This window comes from Artemia franciscana, chromosome 7 (assembly GCF_032884065.1).
Source record: "Artemia franciscana chromosome 7, ASM3288406v1, whole genome shotgun sequence".
Lineage (NCBI taxonomy): Eukaryota > Metazoa > Arthropoda > Branchiopoda > Anostraca > Artemiidae > Artemia > Artemia franciscana.
This window is the reverse complement of record NC_088869.1, coordinates 37,758,698-37,777,553: the sequence shown is the minus strand read 5'-3', so window position 1 is coordinate 37,777,553 and position 18,856 is coordinate 37,758,698. Positions and strand designations below refer to the sequence as shown.

At 35.8% G+C, this 18,856-nt stretch overlaps 1 protein-coding gene across 2 annotated transcripts in view; it reads right to left on the bottom strand.

Moving 5' to 3' along the window:
• LOC136029237 (metastasis-associated protein MTA1-like) overlaps positions 1-18,856 on the bottom strand; it is an 89,943-nt gene that overhangs the window by 36,811 nt on the left and 34,276 nt on the right. For both annotated transcript variants that reach the window (XM_065707466.1, XM_065707467.1), the window contains exons 7-10: positions 16,817-17,005; positions 11,684-11,817; positions 4,428-4,616; positions 2,129-2,312 (exon numbers count right to left, since the gene is read on the bottom strand). In XM_065707466.1, the coding sequence (XP_065563538.1) occupies positions 2,129-2,312; positions 4,428-4,616; positions 11,684-11,817; positions 16,817-17,005 (696 nt within the window). The remainder of the gene's footprint in view (positions 1-2,128; positions 2,313-4,427; positions 4,617-11,683; positions 11,818-16,816; positions 17,006-18,856) is intronic.

Below are 18,856 nucleotides of genomic sequence, written 5' to 3'. Positions count from 1 at the left end.
TTTAGTTTAGCAACTCCATTAGTAAAATATTCGCGTGTTTTGATTAGTTTACTCTCTTATTTCCCTCCATAAGCCTCGTATTTTCGCGTTTCAGAGATTTATTTTGCTCTTATGAGATTTGCTCGGAGCGAAATAAACTGATATTTGCTAATAAGGTGTCGATATTCCCGGATATTCACGATTTTTATTCAAATATTGTATTGCGCCTCGATGATACTTCGTAACAGTATATTGCAAAGCGTTATTTTTGTTATTGAATTAACCACGGTTGATTAATTAATTACGCTACATTAGAGACAAATATAATAAGCACATGAATATAACTAGGCAATAATTAAGGGAGATAATACCGCTTGAGCATGAAAGTATCCGATTTCTTGATTCAGAGAACCCTCCAAGTTGTAGAGGTGGTAGCTCTTGCTCGGGTCATGGGTCTCGGAAATCTAGTAGCCAAAACTCGTGTCAGGATATAATTGATCAGGTAAATGAATATATTAACTCTGCAAGGGTCGTATAGAAGCCCGTACTAGAGCAAGTAAAGCTCGCCGGAAAATTTCTGAGAATGATATTTCATTACAGGCATTATCGGCCGTCGTATCACCTGGATAATTTTTCTATGGACCGATTTCGAGAGAATGAAGAACATCATAACCTTAAATTTCAAGGCTGAAAAACATGCAATTTCGGTGACAAGGAAGATAGGTATAGCGGCCCATAGGCAAAACCGTCCTATTATAAAATTAATTAAAAAAACTTTCCGAAAAAGAAGTTTTTCAAAGAAAAGTAAAGGCCATATTAAGCTTAAGATCAGCAGATAAAAATACCTGTTAAAATTCAAACTCAAAACGACCAGAATTACTATTAAAGAACAAATGAAATACAAAACGGACAGGAATTAAATAAACAATCATAGCAGAAAAACATACAACAGGTACTAATGAATAAACAAGTAAATGAATAAATAAATCTTAAAACGAATGAAACTTAAATTGAATATGAAAATCAAGAATGAAATAAACAAAAATCGCTACAAACAAAAGTTTGGGTATCGCCTCTTTCTTTCACTGTAAAAGTCTAAAACCTACTGCGCAATTGGCTCTTTACTAGAAACGAATTATATTACAAATATTTTCTTTTGTACTTAACATTGAAAAAAAACACTAAAATTCTGAACTGATGAGCTTTCAGCACTTAATATCATTATAAATCAAACATTCACTTTAATTTTACGAGTTCTTTCCAAGACTATTCAAGACAATATAGTTTCACACCAAACAAGATTTTGGATACTGCCCCCTTCCTTAAAAGTAAATAAATATTATAAATATTTCAAATTTGCTCCCCTATAATCTTTTTATGGAAATTAAACCTGTGCTAAATATCTGAAAACAATGATTGAATATCAAATATTTTTTGGCTAATATCAACCGAAATAAAGAAGTTTCAAAATTACGTAAGACATGCATTACAAGCTTTTTAATGGGGCTTAGGTAGTCTTTCCCAAGTTCAAAGAATAAATTCCTAAAAAGAATTGTATACTTAGATCGCGCATGAAAAATGAATCATATTCCGTTTTTTAACCATTGCTGTACAATAGTTTAATAAAAAGAATTAAAGGAATAAATAAATAAAATAATAAAATATAAATAAATAAAATAAAAATTTAATTAGAGAAATTTCAGACTTACAAGTGAGATCGAAGGATCACAAAATAACCACGAGTCCCTTATTTATTTTTGTTAGACCTTTAAAATGTTGTTACTTTTGAATAGAGCATTTTATAAAGATAGTTGGCAAATTATGCTTGTTTTTTCATGTAGAATCTAAATATGTTAAAATGTGAATGAGTTATGATTTTAAAATTTTGAACCCGGGCAACAAGACTCCCTCTACATATTGGCCTATTTAATTACAGCCTACTCAAAAGAGTAATTATCTCGAGCAGATTAATGACTGTTTTCATCACTCTGAAAAAACATGTAATTACGGCAATTTTGATGTATCTGCCTATAATTTTTTTAATATAAATATTTTCGAGTTTGGGTACAATATCTAGATTCGGCAAAAAACAAAGCCATCAATAGGGGGTAGGACACTGAGTCGGGAAAATTTCAGCAATAAGATGTACCTTAAAACATCCTTGGACTGTACATTTGAACTGTCTGTGAGCATTCAGATGAGAAGCTAATCGGTCTGCACGATTGAAGCTAAGCTTACAGTCAATACAAGAATAGTTTTCTTGTCCACTCAGATCAGGGATATCTATTTCAACACCAACATCAAGCTTCGATGGAGTTAAAAGTCCACTATACCTGTAATTTACTCTAATAAGTTGAGAAAAACAAAGAAAGAGATTGAGAGAAAGAGACGGAGACAGAGGGAGATACAGGGGAATAATTTTCTCTCAACCATCAATATGTTTGTAGGCTGAGTGCCATCTTGTGTACCAGGCATTCAGTCTAGCAATGGGTGCTTCCGTTTTTGTTTGTTAACATTTAAAAAATAAAAAATAAAGCTAAAGTCACCAAAAACTTTCAAAATTCATCTCAATTCAAGTTATCACAATTCCTCAGCTATCCAAGCGAAATATTGTGCTAGTAAAGATTGAAGAGCATCCTCTATTATTCTTGAAACTTTAGCCACAACCGTCCTTAACCTCGGAAGAACTTGCAGACAGACGGGAGTCACTTTCCATTATAAAGTTGAAAAGAACGAAGTTTTTCTGATGAAAGTAAAGAGTAAAGTTGAAACTTAAAATGGACACAAATAACTGTTTCGCGGTTTCTGAAGCATATTTTTGAAAAACTGTTTCAAACTAATCGGTTCGTAATATTTCCCTATATTTGCAGAATTTAGAAAAAAAAAATAGCGCATTTTTGAAAACACAAAACTGGCCTAACAAAACAGGAATATAAACAAGAAAACCCTTAAGCGGTCTGCAGAAAAAAAAAATCATAAGACTCTCAATAGTCTTTTACCAGCCATGAAACCAATAGCTTTTATGACACGATTTTAAGTCTCTAACAAACTCAAGAAAGCTTGGTTTTAAGTAAAGCGCTAATCTTTCAGAAATCTTCAAATATAGGGAAATATTATACGCCTGTTTGTTTGAAACACTTTCAAAAACATATTGCATAAACCGCGAAGCAGTAAATTGCGTCCGTTTTAAGTTTAAACTTTACTCTTTCCTTTAATAAAAAAAAAAAAAATATATTTTTTTAAGAAAATTTTTGTATGTTTTTTCATTTTTAAAAATATTGACAATAACCATTATAAGAAGATTTTTTCAAGCTTTAGGCAAAGAGACTAATGAAAACAACATGGGTTTTTCCTAAAATAGGGCACTAAATATATATTTTATTTTGCATCTGTTCTAAACTTTGCCTTAAAAATCTGGGATTTGTCAAACAGTTCGTGGTAACTTTAAGTTTTTTTTTTTAGTACTTTCAAAAGAGCTATTTATTCGAATTATACCCTTAGTGATCCAGGGGTCATTCTTAAAGAATTGGAACAAAATTCAAACTTTAGCGTAAGAGCGAGGTATTGACGAGGAGTCGAACCCCCTCATGTACGTAATAATTTCTGTTTGTTTTAAGTTTTAATGTTGCTCCTTACTTTCAGTTGAAGAAAAGTTTTTTTTTTATTTAATCAAAAAGCAATCCATAGGAAATTTATCTTTGCCATCTTTGAGGAAACACCAATAAAAAATTCCAATTATCAATTAAATTATTAGAAAAATTGAGATATCTAGTTCAAGAAATTTAATAAATTTGTACTTTCCATTCAGTTTCTTCTTGGACTTGAAAACTTTAGGACTGATCGTTGCAAACGAATTGAATGAATCAGATGGCATTTGAAAGAGAAAGGTTTTCTTTATTATTATCACCAACTGAACATTTTAACACATCCGTTTGAATATTATGGTTTATGAAGTAAGGAAGTAAGATAATTTTTTACCAAATAAAAGTTTTATTTTCAAATTATTTCGTAATCTAGAGTATTAAATAAATTTTTGTTATCCTTTTCTTTACATTTAGATCCATTTTCATGCTTCACAATAGAACACTTTGTATTTGGGATTTTCTCAGAATATATTGAACGAAAAATAACAATTTCTTCTTAAATTTTTTACCTCAGTTACCCTTATGTTCGGCTGAATTACAGAAAAAGTAACAAGAGTTGAAAAAGTAACATATGAAGAAAACCTGCTGTTAATGAACAGCGGAAACTATAAACTTATAAAAAAAAATCCGTGTTTGATAATATGCAGAACATTAAACGTAGATCGAACTTCAATTAATTGTTCCTCCTGACGAAAAAATTTTTTACTGCTTCGCTCTTCTTTTTTTTTATGCCTTTAGCTCTAATTTTGGCCTTTTTGTGATGCAAGGAAGGCTCGGGAACAAACGAGAGAACAAACTATTTACCTCTTCCAATAGTCCCAACAACCAATGCAAAGTTGACAGCCAGCGTTGGCAACGCCCCATGCGAACCAATGAGGAGAAACCGTGGTACCACATGACTCACATGCCTTAACTCCATTGGCAGGTTCACCACTACCATTGGTCATTGCTTTCTGGGGAAGCACGGCTGGGTTTCCTTTCGTATGATCAAAGCTACAAAATTTTTGGTTTTTAATCTACTAAATCTAATTTCCAACAAGACCAGGTAAGAAAAATAGGTACAGTTAAATCTATATTTCTCTCACGGGAGGGATGCCTACAACGTAATATAGCAGTTTTAACACCTCTCCTCTCCCCATCTCTCATTGCACACTTAGTCGTTCCCATTATAAGCCTATGCAATAAACTTAAATCATTCCAAGAATATGCATCCCGGTCTCCAAGAATTTCTTGGTGAGAGTGAGTGAGTGAGTGAGTGAGTGAGAGAGAGAGAGAGAGAGCTCCCCCCAACTCCACCAAAGAGAGCTGATCCGGTCTGGTTGTGTCACTCAGATATCTTGGACATATTTTTATCCTTCCCACTAAGTTTCATCCTGATCTCTCCGCTTTAGGTGTTCCAAGATTTCCGGTATCCCCCCCCCCCAATGAAACTGGATCCGGTCACGATTTAAAATAAAAGATCTGAGTTTTGAGGTCCTTCTAAATATGAAATTTCACTAAGATTCGATCACTCCTTCGTAAGTTAAAAATACCTCAGTTTTTCTATTTTTCAGAATTAACCCTCCGCCCTCCCAACTCCCCCAAATAGAATGGATCCATTCCAGTTATGTCAATCACGTATGTAGGACTTCTGTTTATTTTTCCCGCCAAGTTTTATCCCGATACGTCCACTGTAAGCGTCCTAACCGTTTTTGGGTCCCCCCCCAACTCCCCCCAATGTCACCGAATCTGGAGTAGATCCAGTCCAGTTATGTCAGTCACGTATCTTGAACTTGTTTTTATTCTTCCCACCATGTTTCATCCTGATCTCTCCGCTTTAGGAGTTTTCCAAGATCTCCACCACCCCCCAATGAAACTGGATCCGGTCACGATTTAAAATAAAAGATCTGAGTTACGAGGTCCTTCTTAATATGAAATTGCATTAAGATTCGATCACTCCTTCGTAAGCTAAAAATACCTCAGTTTTTCTATTTTTTCAGAATAAACCCTCTCCCTCCCAACTCCCACAAATAGAGTGAATCCATTCCAGTTATGTCAATCACGTATGTAGGACTTCTGTTTATACATCAAATTATTAAACAATTTGTTATACATAAAAAAAATACATCAAAATTACTGCCTGAGCTTGGCGACCCCATAAAATGGACAGAAAAGGGAATAACATATTCCCCGTTCACTGCCCGTGTCAAGACATTCCCTCGGTCTTGACACTCTTGCCCCGAGAGTCAACCTAAGATCCATTCCCCAGACAATGGGGTTAGGTTGACCCCCTTTCTCTCTTTCCTCGTTACACGTCTCTTACAGACACACACCAACCCGCCTCACGACCAACACTGAATTTATTCAAGTGAACTTGGGGGACTTGCCCGCTGGCAAGACAAATCTCCCGGTTGTAGGCTTAGTCTCAGCAGATTGCAGTGTAAATTACTGCTCTACCGTTTACAACACCCCGACCGGTACCCATTTTTTCCGCCAAATTTCATCCCGATACGTCCACTCTAAGCGTCCTAACCGTCCAAGTTTTTAGGTCCCCTCAACTCCCCCCAATGTCACCGAATCTGGAGTGGATCCAGTCCGGTTATGTCAGTCACGTATCTTGGACTTGTTTTTATTCTTCCCACCATGTTTCATCCTGATCTCTCCGTTTTAAGTGTTTTCCAAGATTTCCCCCCCCCCCCCCAATGACGCTGGATCCGGTCGGGATTTAAAATAAGAGACCTGAGTTAGGAGATCCTTCTAAATATGAAATTTTCTTAAGATCCGATCAATCCTTCATAAGTTAAAAATACCTCATTTTTCTAATTTTTCAGAATTGACCTTCCCCCCAACTCCCCCAAATAGAGCGGATCCGTTACGGTTATGTCAATCACGTATCTAGGACTTCTGCTAATTTTTCCCGCCAAGTTTCATCCTGATCCCTCCACTCTAAGCGTTAGATACTAAGTGCCAAAAAAATTCAATTGTTTTGGCAAATCGCTATTAGTCCAATGCATTTATAGCAAATCGCTATAAGTCCAATACATTCTAACTTTCAAAAAACCTTTTTGGGACTTGGCTTTGTCAGGTTTGTGCGTTAGTGTGTTTTCTCTCTGTCTTTCCCTTTCTGTACCTGTGTATCTGAACGTCCGTCTGCCCGTCTCTGCTTCTGTTTGCATGCCTATATATGTGTTTATGTATTTTTGTCTTTCTTTCTCTCTGTACATGTGTGTCTGGGCGTCAGTTTGCCAGTCTCTGCGTCTGCTTGCATGTCAGTGTCTGACTTTGCTTTTGTGCAGGTGTGGTTGGAAATTCGGAAGAGGGAGATGTGCCAATAGATGAACACATGAAAAACTTTGAAACATGTCTTTTTGTTCAAAGGGTTGACGTGGGAAACATCCAAGTGAAACCTTCTGCTTAACTGGAAATTATCCCATTTGTGAGTGACACATGGGATCAAGAAGCTTTAATCAAAACTATATTAATTTTCGTCTGCACCTCCCAACCTTTACTGTCACAAGAAGAAGGTAGTGCTCTTAAACGAGAGGATATTGGGCTAAGCACGTTTAATGGAAGGTGGTCAAAGAATTTCATTGATATCAGAGAACTTGCAAAAGCTAGATTCGTTTTTGTTGGCCACAGTGACCAGGTTCAGAGTGCTTTCTGTGCAGGTGTAGTTGGAAACTGGAAAGCAGGCATATGCCTATAGACAAATATATGAAACGCTTCGAAACATGTCTTTTTGTTCAAGGAGTTAATGTGGGAAATATTTCAGTGAAATCTTCTACTTTAACTGGAGATTAAGACATTTCTCAGCGATACGCGTGACTACGTTCCTGCGTGTAAAAAAATTCTGTTCCCCCCAAAAAAAATCTAAAATTATAAGCCCTAACAAAATTCTAAATCCAAAAAAATAATTTCGAGTCTCAAATAATTCTTAGTCCCCCAACAAAATTAAAAGTTAAAAACTGGGGGGTGGGCATTGGGGTCCTGGAGGGAGACGTGGGCCCTGGATGGGAATGTGGAAGCCCAAGCTCATGCGCGAGCCCCAGTACTGGAAAACCGATATGCTGAGGACCATTACATAACAAAAAAAGATACCTGGCCGGTTGTATCATTACAATTTTGGAGAGCAAAATACGTTTCATAGACCATCAAAAGAATACATCTGTCCAAGTATCTCAAATCACTGTGGTATGCATATTCTCGGAAAGATGTCAAAAAGGCGCCAGAAAAAAAAATCACTGATAGCATTTACCATATATCCAACTCCAATCGAGAAATCGATTGCACAATTAACTTATTGCGATGTAGTGACGCTTAACACTAAGTTGGCTAGCGTCCCAGAAACAATACATTGATTGCCTAGAATGCATTTCTAAGAAAATAACTTTATCAATGACTTGTTGGCTCAGTCGAATAACGTGCCATTCTTTTACCATAGGAAATAATGGGCCTCATGTCCGATTCTTACATCAGACATAAATTTCATACAATCAATAAAAACTGCTTAGAAGCTAAAAATGTTTTTGACTCAGTTGCTATCTATGACCAGATGTGCAAAAGACCAGATGTGAGGGCTGTCACAGGACGTATTGTACTGTTTCACCGACAACAGGAATAATTACGCAATACCGGATAACGCATCATTCTTGAAATTCTCAGAAACATACCCAGAAATTCTCGAAAACCGGGATTCATATTCTTGGAATGATGCCACAAAAAAGTGCCAGCAACTCCAATAGTACATCGGGATAGGGCTGCATTGGATTCATTGAAGGGATACGGAGGGTTAGCAACTCCAATAGTACACCAGGACAGGGCTGTATTGTGATTCGTTGAAGGGATACGGGGTTATTCTAATAGTACACCGGAATAAGGCTGTGACAGAAGTATAGGTGGATACAAGGGGCCAGCAACTCCAGTAGTACACCGGGATAGGGCTGTATTGAGTCATTTATAGCATGCTACTAACGTTACCATCTTAATTTTTCCATGCAAGGAGAAAAGTTTAAAAATTTTCCTTTTAAAAGGATCTTGAATTGTATTCCTGCTAAATTGAATTCTAATCTGAATAATTTCCCGTTAAAATTTTTAAAAGCATAAGGTAGTGAAGTTTCTTAACTCATCTTTAATCGACGTACAGGGCTATAGTTGGAACAAAATTACCAGACCCAGAAGTGAACTATCTCTAAGCTCCCTTCAACAGAATAGTCGTATCTTTTTTTTTTTAGTGATGGTCAGTGCCAAAGGAAAGTTTACTGAAATGTGAAAAAATTATTCAGAGCGAATTGAAACACTAATATTAAATAATTTAAACACTAGAACTACTGAACATGATTACAGCTATTCAGCAATACTAATTCAGTTGGAGAAGATACAATGGCCATTTGCAAGAAAAAAAATTCCCGCAGATTTTAAATCTTCCACTCAGAACCGTAGAATATTTATCTAGGGTAGTCTAGTATAAATTAAATGGTAAAGTTCATCAAACTAAATCACAAATTACAAGAAAGCAGATACACAAAACAAAAGAAAATATGTTTAAATCTATTTTAAGCATTTAAAATAATTAGATAAATCAGAAAATTAATGAAAACACTTTTTTTCTGACTATGATACAGACATGCAAGATAGACCATCAGATACGTACTTTTCCTCAGCTAATTGACCCTCTCATGTTTCTTAACAAATCATTGCTTGTTTTTATTTAGTTTTTTCGTGTTTTTGGGAAACTTGTACACTGAGATAGTTTTTATCCCCCCCCCCCCCCGCTGAAAGGTGTCTCTCCCAACTCGAGCTGCCGTGTATTTGAGCTCCAGATCAAAAACCCTAGGCCATGTTTAAGGCAGAGATTCTCAAACTTCTCAGGCTACGCCCCCCAACTTCGGTCAACCCCAGACCTCCCTCACAAAAATTCTTTTAATAGCCAGTCATAAACCTAATGCTGCCTTATCAATAAAGCAACAAATTTCTTATATATCGTGCTTATTGTTGCTACCTGTATGTATATACCAAATTGTACACAATATACAGGACGTGATTTCTATTACGAAAATTTTACAAATCTTTTTCCGTCCTACCAATACAATGTTGCTTTTGAAACTTTTTGCCCCCCTCCCCATCACGGAGGGTCACACCCCACACTTTGAAAACCTCTAGACGGAGCGATATTTTACACTCCTACCTGTGCTGATTGTACCAAAGGAGTATAAGCTTTGGAAGAAAGTAATATATAGTTTCAGTTTACATACTGTCAACATGGGTTCCTGTATAGTAACTATAATAATAATTTATTTCAACCGTCTTTATATACATGAAATGCCCTTGGAGGAGTACAAAAACAGAAAAATAAAACAAAAATTTAAAAAATAAACAAGAAAAATTCACAAAAAACAAATTACATCTCAGCCACTTTAGCAACACATAATTCTGTACGTGGCATCTTAAAAACAAATTAATCAAGTTCATTTTTTAAGCGTTAAGAGTAGGCGACTGACGCATACATTTTCTTCGGTCGTTTTGCTTAGATTTTATATTCATAAGAATATTTGAAACACTGAAGACTAATAAGAAATAAAACATTCTGAGCAACATTACATACTAAATCCTACGAATAATGTCAGCAAACTAAGAGCATACACGCATCAACAGTTCTGGCTCATTCTTCTCAAAGACCATCAGTGCATTAGTGCCAAAAAAAAAATAATTTACCTTTTTGTCAAACTTTCCCTGAATAAGTTTCAGAGAAATCGATTTGGCTACTGGATAGGAAGTGATACTGGTTCCTACTACTTGGTAGTAGGAACTACCTGGTCCCAGGTTGACTACTGGATACTGAACAGCGGCAACCATCATCATGATTTTTGAATTAAAATAAGGTTGCCATCAAGCCATGGCTAATTGGAGATAAAGACAAGACAGATAAGTCTGAGCGAGAGGCAAAGCTGCCATAAGCCTTTTTCAGGATTATATAAAAAATGATGTCATTTTCACTTGTTGATAGATGATCTATCATCCATCCATTCTAGGGCAAAACTAAGGTATATAGTCATAGAACTAAGGAATGATCAATCATTCCTTATTGTCCTCTTAGATAAAACTTAATTAACAAACTTAAAAAAAAACTTAACAAAGCAGTGATGAAAATAATTTTTTCAGAATTGATGAACTTACTATTTATTAAAAAGTTGCAAAATATAATCGCAAAGTTGAAATTTGTCAAAATTATTGGGTGCGAGGAGTAAAGGTCTGACGGATTTATATGTAAGTTATGACGGGTTTTCAAATATTTAATTAAATATCAAATGATTAGGTCTTTTGTGTTTAATATGTTGGTGGGGAATTATATTCTTTTTTTTATATATTCTGATGCTGTAGGCTTGTATTTACTTTGGCTTGATTTATTTTGATTTTGTCAGTGCTAATGTAAGTAACATTGTCAGTGCTAAAGTATGCCACCAGGCATGTGCACTGGTTTGTCATATTTATTTATTTAATTGTTGCAAATAAAAAATTATCTATCTATCTGTCTATCTATCTATCTATCTATCTAACAATTTACTTTTAAGTATATAAAATCATAGCTACTTGTCATCCAGACTAAAACCCGGGCCACAGGATAGCAAACCTATAGCCCCTCCTCACTTTTCACTTTTTGTGCCTAGCTTTATACTTGGCCAAGATACCAAGAAGGCGACCATTTCCATCCTAATACTCTGGAATGTGAAATTACAACTGCGACTACTGCTCTTAACTCACTGCAGCACCAAGTTGCCTGAGCCCACCACAGCTATACAGGCTCCTACCCTATCTCAATCTACTCAAAGCTTCCCTCTTTACACCCTCCCAAAAAGTTCCCATTTCCCTTAAATCTTTACTTAATTCATTCTTCCAACCGATTCGGTGACGACCTACTTTTCGTTTGACCCTAGACGGCTTGCCGACAAGGACAATCTTTGGCAATCTGTAAAATTGCCAATTTTTGCCAATTGCCAAAGTTGCAAAAGTAAAATCAAGTTTAAGATATCGCCGAAATTTTCTCAAAGTGCCGAGTAAACAAGTTGGGATAAAATGAGCCTTACTATGTGGGTATATAGACTTGTTTCAGCTTCGATTCTGCTTCCACAGCTTTTCCTCTTTTTTGCTGGACATACCGGTCAGTAGTTTTCCACATATAATAATATTCCACGACGTTTTTCACTGTTTTCCAAGGAAGCTATGAGAAAAAACAGTATATTAATGGTTCACAGAATGTACAACAGTTAATGCTTTAACCAAAAAATTTCTTCCAAATAGATTACCTTTCTTCCAATCAGAAGCAAACCAAACGAAGCTTATGAAAGGGGTATCTTGGATATATTAAACCTGTCAATATAAGCAAAAAAAAATGTATTCAAAAAGATACCCCCCCCCCAAAAAAAAAAAATCTGGGTATGATAGTGTCAAGACTTGTTATTTGCCTAAAGATTATTCCGATATTAAATTGCAGCTCTCCAACAAAAAAGGCTACAGAGCTACAAGAGTAAAGAGACTTCAAGAAACGGCTTTTCTTTTTATGTTAGCTTTGTAATTATAGCAATGCCGTAATCAGGCTTCGCGCTAGATCTTCTGTCAAAAATATGAACTTTATGATCTTTTGATTGCACTTTTTACGAACGAATTATGAACCAAAATTTGCGATATGTGTAGCTCAGAACCTGTCCGTGACATAAAAAGTGGTAGTTAGTGTTTCTATCCCTAGTGCATGTATTCTTCTTGTTGTTTTTTTTTACGAGTTCAGTTAAATGCTTTTAATTTGCATTAGAGTACAAAATACAAAAGTACAAAATACTCCACTCAACTTGTTCCTTTTGGCAAAATATACCGAAATTATAAATGACTTTCGTTTGTTCACCCTGCTCTGTATCAGATTTACCTCTCTGGCTGCCTTATGTTCTTCAAGCATCTTCTGGCTGAAAGCCTCGATCATACTTTGAGCGAGGCTTATTTCTACAAAGTCTTTGGCATATATGGTTTTTTTCAGCTTCTCGAAAGCTTCTTGAAAAAGCCCTTCTGCTACTTGTCTCTTATCCTTTTCAACTGACTTCTTCTCAATCAAATCTTTTTCCAGGTGTTCAATTGTCTTCTTCTCAGATAACAACCTCTTTTTTTCTTCATCTTCTATTGCCTTATTCTTTTCTCTTGGACTCCTCTTCGGTCTTTCTTGATCGCTGAGCTTTCAGTTAAAGTTTATAGCTCTGGCACGCATTTCGCTCTAAATTCAACAGCTCTCTTGTAATAGGGACTAAATTGGGACTGTTCCCAAATTTCATTTCATTAGAGCGTCAGAGACTATCAATCTAATATTGAGCATTTTCATTTTGATCGATGATTTTTCCTCAGTCATGGTCAGTCCTGAACGGGAAAAATCATTTTCAACGTAAGCGTTCCCATGCGACATGCAGAAAAAGCTGCTTTTACTATCTTTGTAACAAAAGGATATTTTGTCTGTCCTTGATGGTTTTTCAGACTAAAAACTAAGCTCCATAAAACATCAATCCTCGATGAAGTCATGTTCTTAGGCAAACCTAGTTCCAGCTGAAACACGTTTCATTCGTCACTGGCAGCTTCAGCATTCACACGGAAAGGCATAAATCCATCGACTTTAACCAAGTCCCTTCTTCTTCTCTCAGGCTTAAAATGATCCAGCAACAGGCCCCCGGAATGCTCAAGGGCACTTTGACCTAGTGATTCCTCTTCAATATGGCACAAACGGCGAGGTAAGCAGTTCTGGCACTACTCCTGAAGTTCAGAGCTTCAACTTTTTGTACCTTTGACAGACAGTCTTCCACGCCGTCAGTACATGCTACTTTATCGGATGGAAGAAAATCCCCGCCTGAATCGGAGAGCTCAGAAACAATTTTCGTTTTCCCTTCTGAATATCAGGCAAAGCACTTTGCTTGACAAAACGGCTGGCAGCCATCATTACTAGTTGATGCATTTCGTCAAACAGAATGTGGATAAGTGATTTTTACGTTGTAACATTTCTATGAACTGGGCAAATAGCTTTCCGAAAGATATTACAGACGACCAATGCTTTGGTTGTGGTACACTCGAGACTGCTAGAAATTTCTCGGTATCCGCTAGACATTACGGTAATGATTCACAGTAATGCATAGAAGTAATTCAATTTAACAGGGAATTTTTCAGTATTTGAAAATGGAGCAGAAATAAGAAAAATTGAGACGGAGGAATAGATGTCCAAAAATCCTAACTAGTACATCACTGAAGTTGAGCATCATATGGTATACCACCGACGGCAACTAAAACGTTGATTTTTAGTAAAGAAACAGTGAAGAAGACTTTTGTCGCGTAAACCTTTATAATAGAAGAATAGACTATTTTCCCGTATCACAAAAGATTATAAACCTATCAATTTTATTTTATGAAGCTTAAGTTAGACAGCCAAACCTTATATTCGCTAGATTCCTGGTATCGATAAATAGCATTAACGTACCCGAGACAAGTGAAATTTTTAACACGTAGCACATTAACAAAAGCATTTTGACCTTTTAGAAACGATTTTCTTATTTCAGCAGTGCTGGGTAAAATTATGTCAACTCCCTAAGGCCGTACTTAACAATGACTTCTAAGACACTTTTCAAATGCTCATAAACTTCTCTATAATTATCATAGTCAAAGTACCTGTATTGGCGTAGTAAAACCCAAGTGTCTCCAATAGGTAATTTTTTCACTTGGTCACTTCATACGAAAGGGTTTATCTTAGACAATAGGGAGGAGTTCATTTGATTAAAAATCAAAAGCGGCAACGTCTTTTTAAGAACCAAAAGTAATTGAAGACCATTCAGCCATCCCACCCTTACTGCCCTGGACACCACCGCATACCCTGGAATTGAATCGAAATTTTTTGATAGTCTTTTGGCACAGAATAGTTAAAAGGTCGATACAATCCACCTCTGGAGATGACGTTAACCACGCAGATATAGGGCCCTAAAGTAAACTAATTGAGAAATTGTTTACGCATGATTGGTCTAGACTGTCCAACCGGCTTGAAAATTTCAGGAATTGTTACTCGGGCCAAGGAGACCCCAAATTTATGTTTAAGGGAAGTGTTGAGGGGGTCCGAAGAGCGGCCGAAAAACTTTGGGCAGAAAAATATCTCGGCCAGGGGGCCTTAGTGATGACCTAACAAATTAATCTAACCATGGCCTTAGTGATGGCCTAACCATGACCTAACAATTTTTTGTCAGGCCCAAAAATTTAATCAGACACAAAAGCTTTATTATTCGAACAGCTTGAAATTTTCAAGGATAGTTCTCTGGGCTAAAATAACCTCAATTTTTTATTTTTGGGCTGGATTGGGGATGGGGGTGATGAAACTTCAGAGCCCAAAAATAGACAAAGTAACTTCTTGTCTAAGATCAGACTGAAACTTGGGGCAAAGTTTCTGTAAGACACGGGACAAAGGCATTCCACTGTACAATAGATTTTAGGTCGGGGACAATTACCCTCCAATAAATAGGACCTAAAAATGAATGACAATGATTTGAACGGCATGAGACCTATACATTTGATTTTTAGGGCCATACGGGCCCAGTGCAAAATAAAATGTCTTAAAAAAAAAAAAAAATTGGTTCACCGATAATGGTAACCAAAAGTATCGAAAACTTTTTCTTAGAACACACTTGATACTTATATCGTTAAGTTCCTGGGGCCCACAGCCCCTGAAAATGTACACAAATACTTTTCTATCCAATCAGATCGAAAGTTTTATGTTTGTCCTTGACCCAAGGGAAATTCCAGGCACAAAAAAATCAATTCGCCCCAAAATGGGCCCAAAAAGAGGCACTAATTTTTTTCTGAACTGATCGAAACTTACATCCATGATTCACCGGACCGAGTAGCTCCTAAGGCACAAAAATTTACGAGCCTCCCAAAAAAGTGACCTGAGAATAGGCAGTAAACTCTTTTTTGACCCATTTTAAACCTATATCTGCAAGTCCCAGGGTCAAAGAGACCCCAATCTACAAAAAGGAATTGAAAGAAAAAAATTTGGCCAAAAAAGAACCAAAAAACTTTTGTTTTCGGGAAAAATTAAAATTTGCATCTACTGGCACCTTGGTTATATGGACTCTAATGTGAAAACAAACTCTTAGCAACCTAAAAATTCCCAGGGAGGCAAGAGCTTCCCGAAAATGGTCTACAAAACATTATTTCCTGGTCAAGTTGAACCTTATATTTGTCATCCCTTTGGACAAAAAAAGAACAAGGCACAAAACAAAAATATGAAAAAAATATTGGCTTAAGAGAAAATGACGAGAAAGAGAGCCAATACCTATTTTCGGGAACAACTTGAAACAACTTGATTTAGTCAACGAGAAGAATTTCAATGAGCCCACACCAAAAGGAGCTACTAGACTTGGAATGTTTTTGATCCTCTCAGACAAGATACTAAATATTTCTGACGATCGAAATTGGAATCAAGAATTCTTGCCTCCATTTAGCCAGAAAGCTCTGAACCAAGTGTGAGCAATCTGTTTAGTTTGTTGAAGCAGCATTTTGAACCGAAGGTTAATCAATGATTTATATATTGATTATCTAAACAAATGAAGGATTGCATTTGAAAGGAAAAAGTAGACTGGTTGTTTAAAATATAACATGAATCATGCATACTAAAAATAATTACAGGAGGTTTGAGCGCTTTACGATTTTTTAACGCCATAATGACAAAAGCAAAATTCTCAAAAGTACTGTTTTGCAGTACTGTTTTCAGTAAAGCACAAATTACAGTTTGGCCTTTACAGAGTTAGAGCGATCAGTGACTCCACTATTAGTTGTGATAATTTATTGTTCAGTTTAAGTATGATTTGATTCTTCAATTTAGTTTGTGTTCGTTTTATGTTACATTTATTCATTCATATTAACATGTTATTTTTAAGTTTGACAGGATTATTCTTTTTAAGTTCTGTTCATTTCAGGTTTTATTTATCCATTCACTGCAATTTCTGTTCGTTTTCAGTTTTGACTTATCTTATGACGTCGCTCTTATTTTTCTTTAAAAAAAAGTTTTATTGAATAGTGGAAAAGGACCTTGTCATGCAAAGATGAAGACAAGGATCAATTCTACCAAGCAAAACGAAATGAGAAATTACATCTAGTCTAAAACCAATCTTACAACGAAAATTAAATGATCTTAAAAAAAAAGAAACAATTACGAAGTCTTGTCGTATTTCAATGAAATCTTTTCCATATTTTTCCATTGCCTCTTCAAATAGAGCTGCCTCCGCAGACGACCATTCCTCAATCTCATCCCGGCAAAGGATCGGTCCACCAGTGGGCACCAGTGCTCCACAAGCAGCACCCATATCATACCCATGCTTATGCAAAATATCTAAGGCATGCTCCTGAAATTTATTAAATTCATTAGTTTATTTTACATAATAATAGTTATCGTTCCTACACAATGGTAAGCGCAGAAGAATCCACTAAGATTGGTCCAGAGGATGTCCCAAAAAAGCTGTAAAATACAGGTCGAAAATCGGAGTGGGTGTTTTAACGCCACCGCGGTTTCACCCTATGTTTTCCGCCACCCAGGAAATCTTGGATCTTCAAGAGGATTAGTTGGGTCAGAATAGACAGGTTAGGTTAGTCTATGTCTATGTCTATATCTATGTCAATTTTTTTGTCTATATCAGTGTCTATGTCTATCCTGACCTACCTGAATTAAAAGGTGGCGGGAAACACATGGTGGCGAAAAAACGCAGTGGCGTTAAAACACTGCAACGCAAAAATCATATCTCTTTCATTGAGTCGAAATTACAGCTGGATGTTTTCAAACTAATTGTGGATATTTTCGGACAAACAGTTCTGAATGATATTCATGGCAACATAGTAAATCATGGTTGCAACCTAGTAAAAAGCAAAACACGGACCATGTTAACCAAAACTATGAAAATGCACATTGAAAAAAAAGTCAGAATAGATTTTTTTAGTTAAGAACTTTTAGTTATGGCTAATTGAGGTAAGTGGTAAGTATTATTTAAGTTTATCTTAATAGTAAACATCTATTGTGAAAACTTATTTTCGGTACAGATCAGATGGCGACAGATTAGAATGATAAAGTCCACCATTGGAATCATCATGACCAAAAACTTTTAATAAAAAGTTTTGAGCTCCCCATTTTAAAATCCCAAGAAAATCATATTTCACCCTGTGTATCACTGATGTGTCTTCTTTTATTTTTTACGCCAGCGAGGCCCTACTGTATTCTAGCGAATTGTTTAAGGGCTCATTTGCAAGCCTATGCTTGTGTTTATCTTATACATTCGTCTTGACAACGCCATCGTAAAACGTCATATGACATCAAAAATTGGACTTCTTTTATCATTTCTGAAAAACTTATATTAATAAAGTAGGGTATGTCACAAATTATTAGTTTTTCTATCTGTGCCTTCTCAAAATAACGTCAAAAATAATTTACCCTTCGGGGAGCTTATATATACATAACGAAGTTACGCATCGGTGGATAGTTTCGGAGAAATAGGACATAGAACTTACGCTTAGTACCTGATTTGAATAAAAACTAACGTTGACATTTTTTATATCACCAACTTGGTTTGACTAAGATGTTTCAGTCGGTTTTACCTTTTACATTAAAAAAGAGCAAGTGACTATTAGAAACGAAAAAAAAAATATTACTACACAGCTTATGAAACATATATCTATTGGATTACGTTATATAAACGATTCATGATATTTCTCTAGTTTTGTAGTTTTGAAAAACTAGCACTTTACTGAAAACGCAAAACAATGTCTGAAATTGCAGAGTAGAAACAAAAAGCACTTTACTAATTTTCTCTTTCTCTTTTTATACTAAAAAGAATGAAAAATTTAGGTTGATAGAACATTATTTGAATTGCTTAATTTAGCACGATACGCTGATTACCATTTTATAGATTAACTTTTAAAAAAAATTTCCGGAAAAGAGGTTTTTCAAAGAAAAGAAGAACTAAATTAAACCAAAGATGAGCAGAAATATAGTCAAATAATATTTCAAGCGTAAAACTACCATAAATCACCATCAATAAGTAAGTGAAACCCAAAACGAACAGAAATTACAATAAATAACCCACTCAAAATGAGCAGAAACTAAAAGGAGTAGGGTTGATGCCCCCCCCCCCAACATGGCTTCTAAAGGCCAAAACATAATACTGTAATTTGCTGAAAATAATTCTTATTTCAAGCTATGTGTTTAA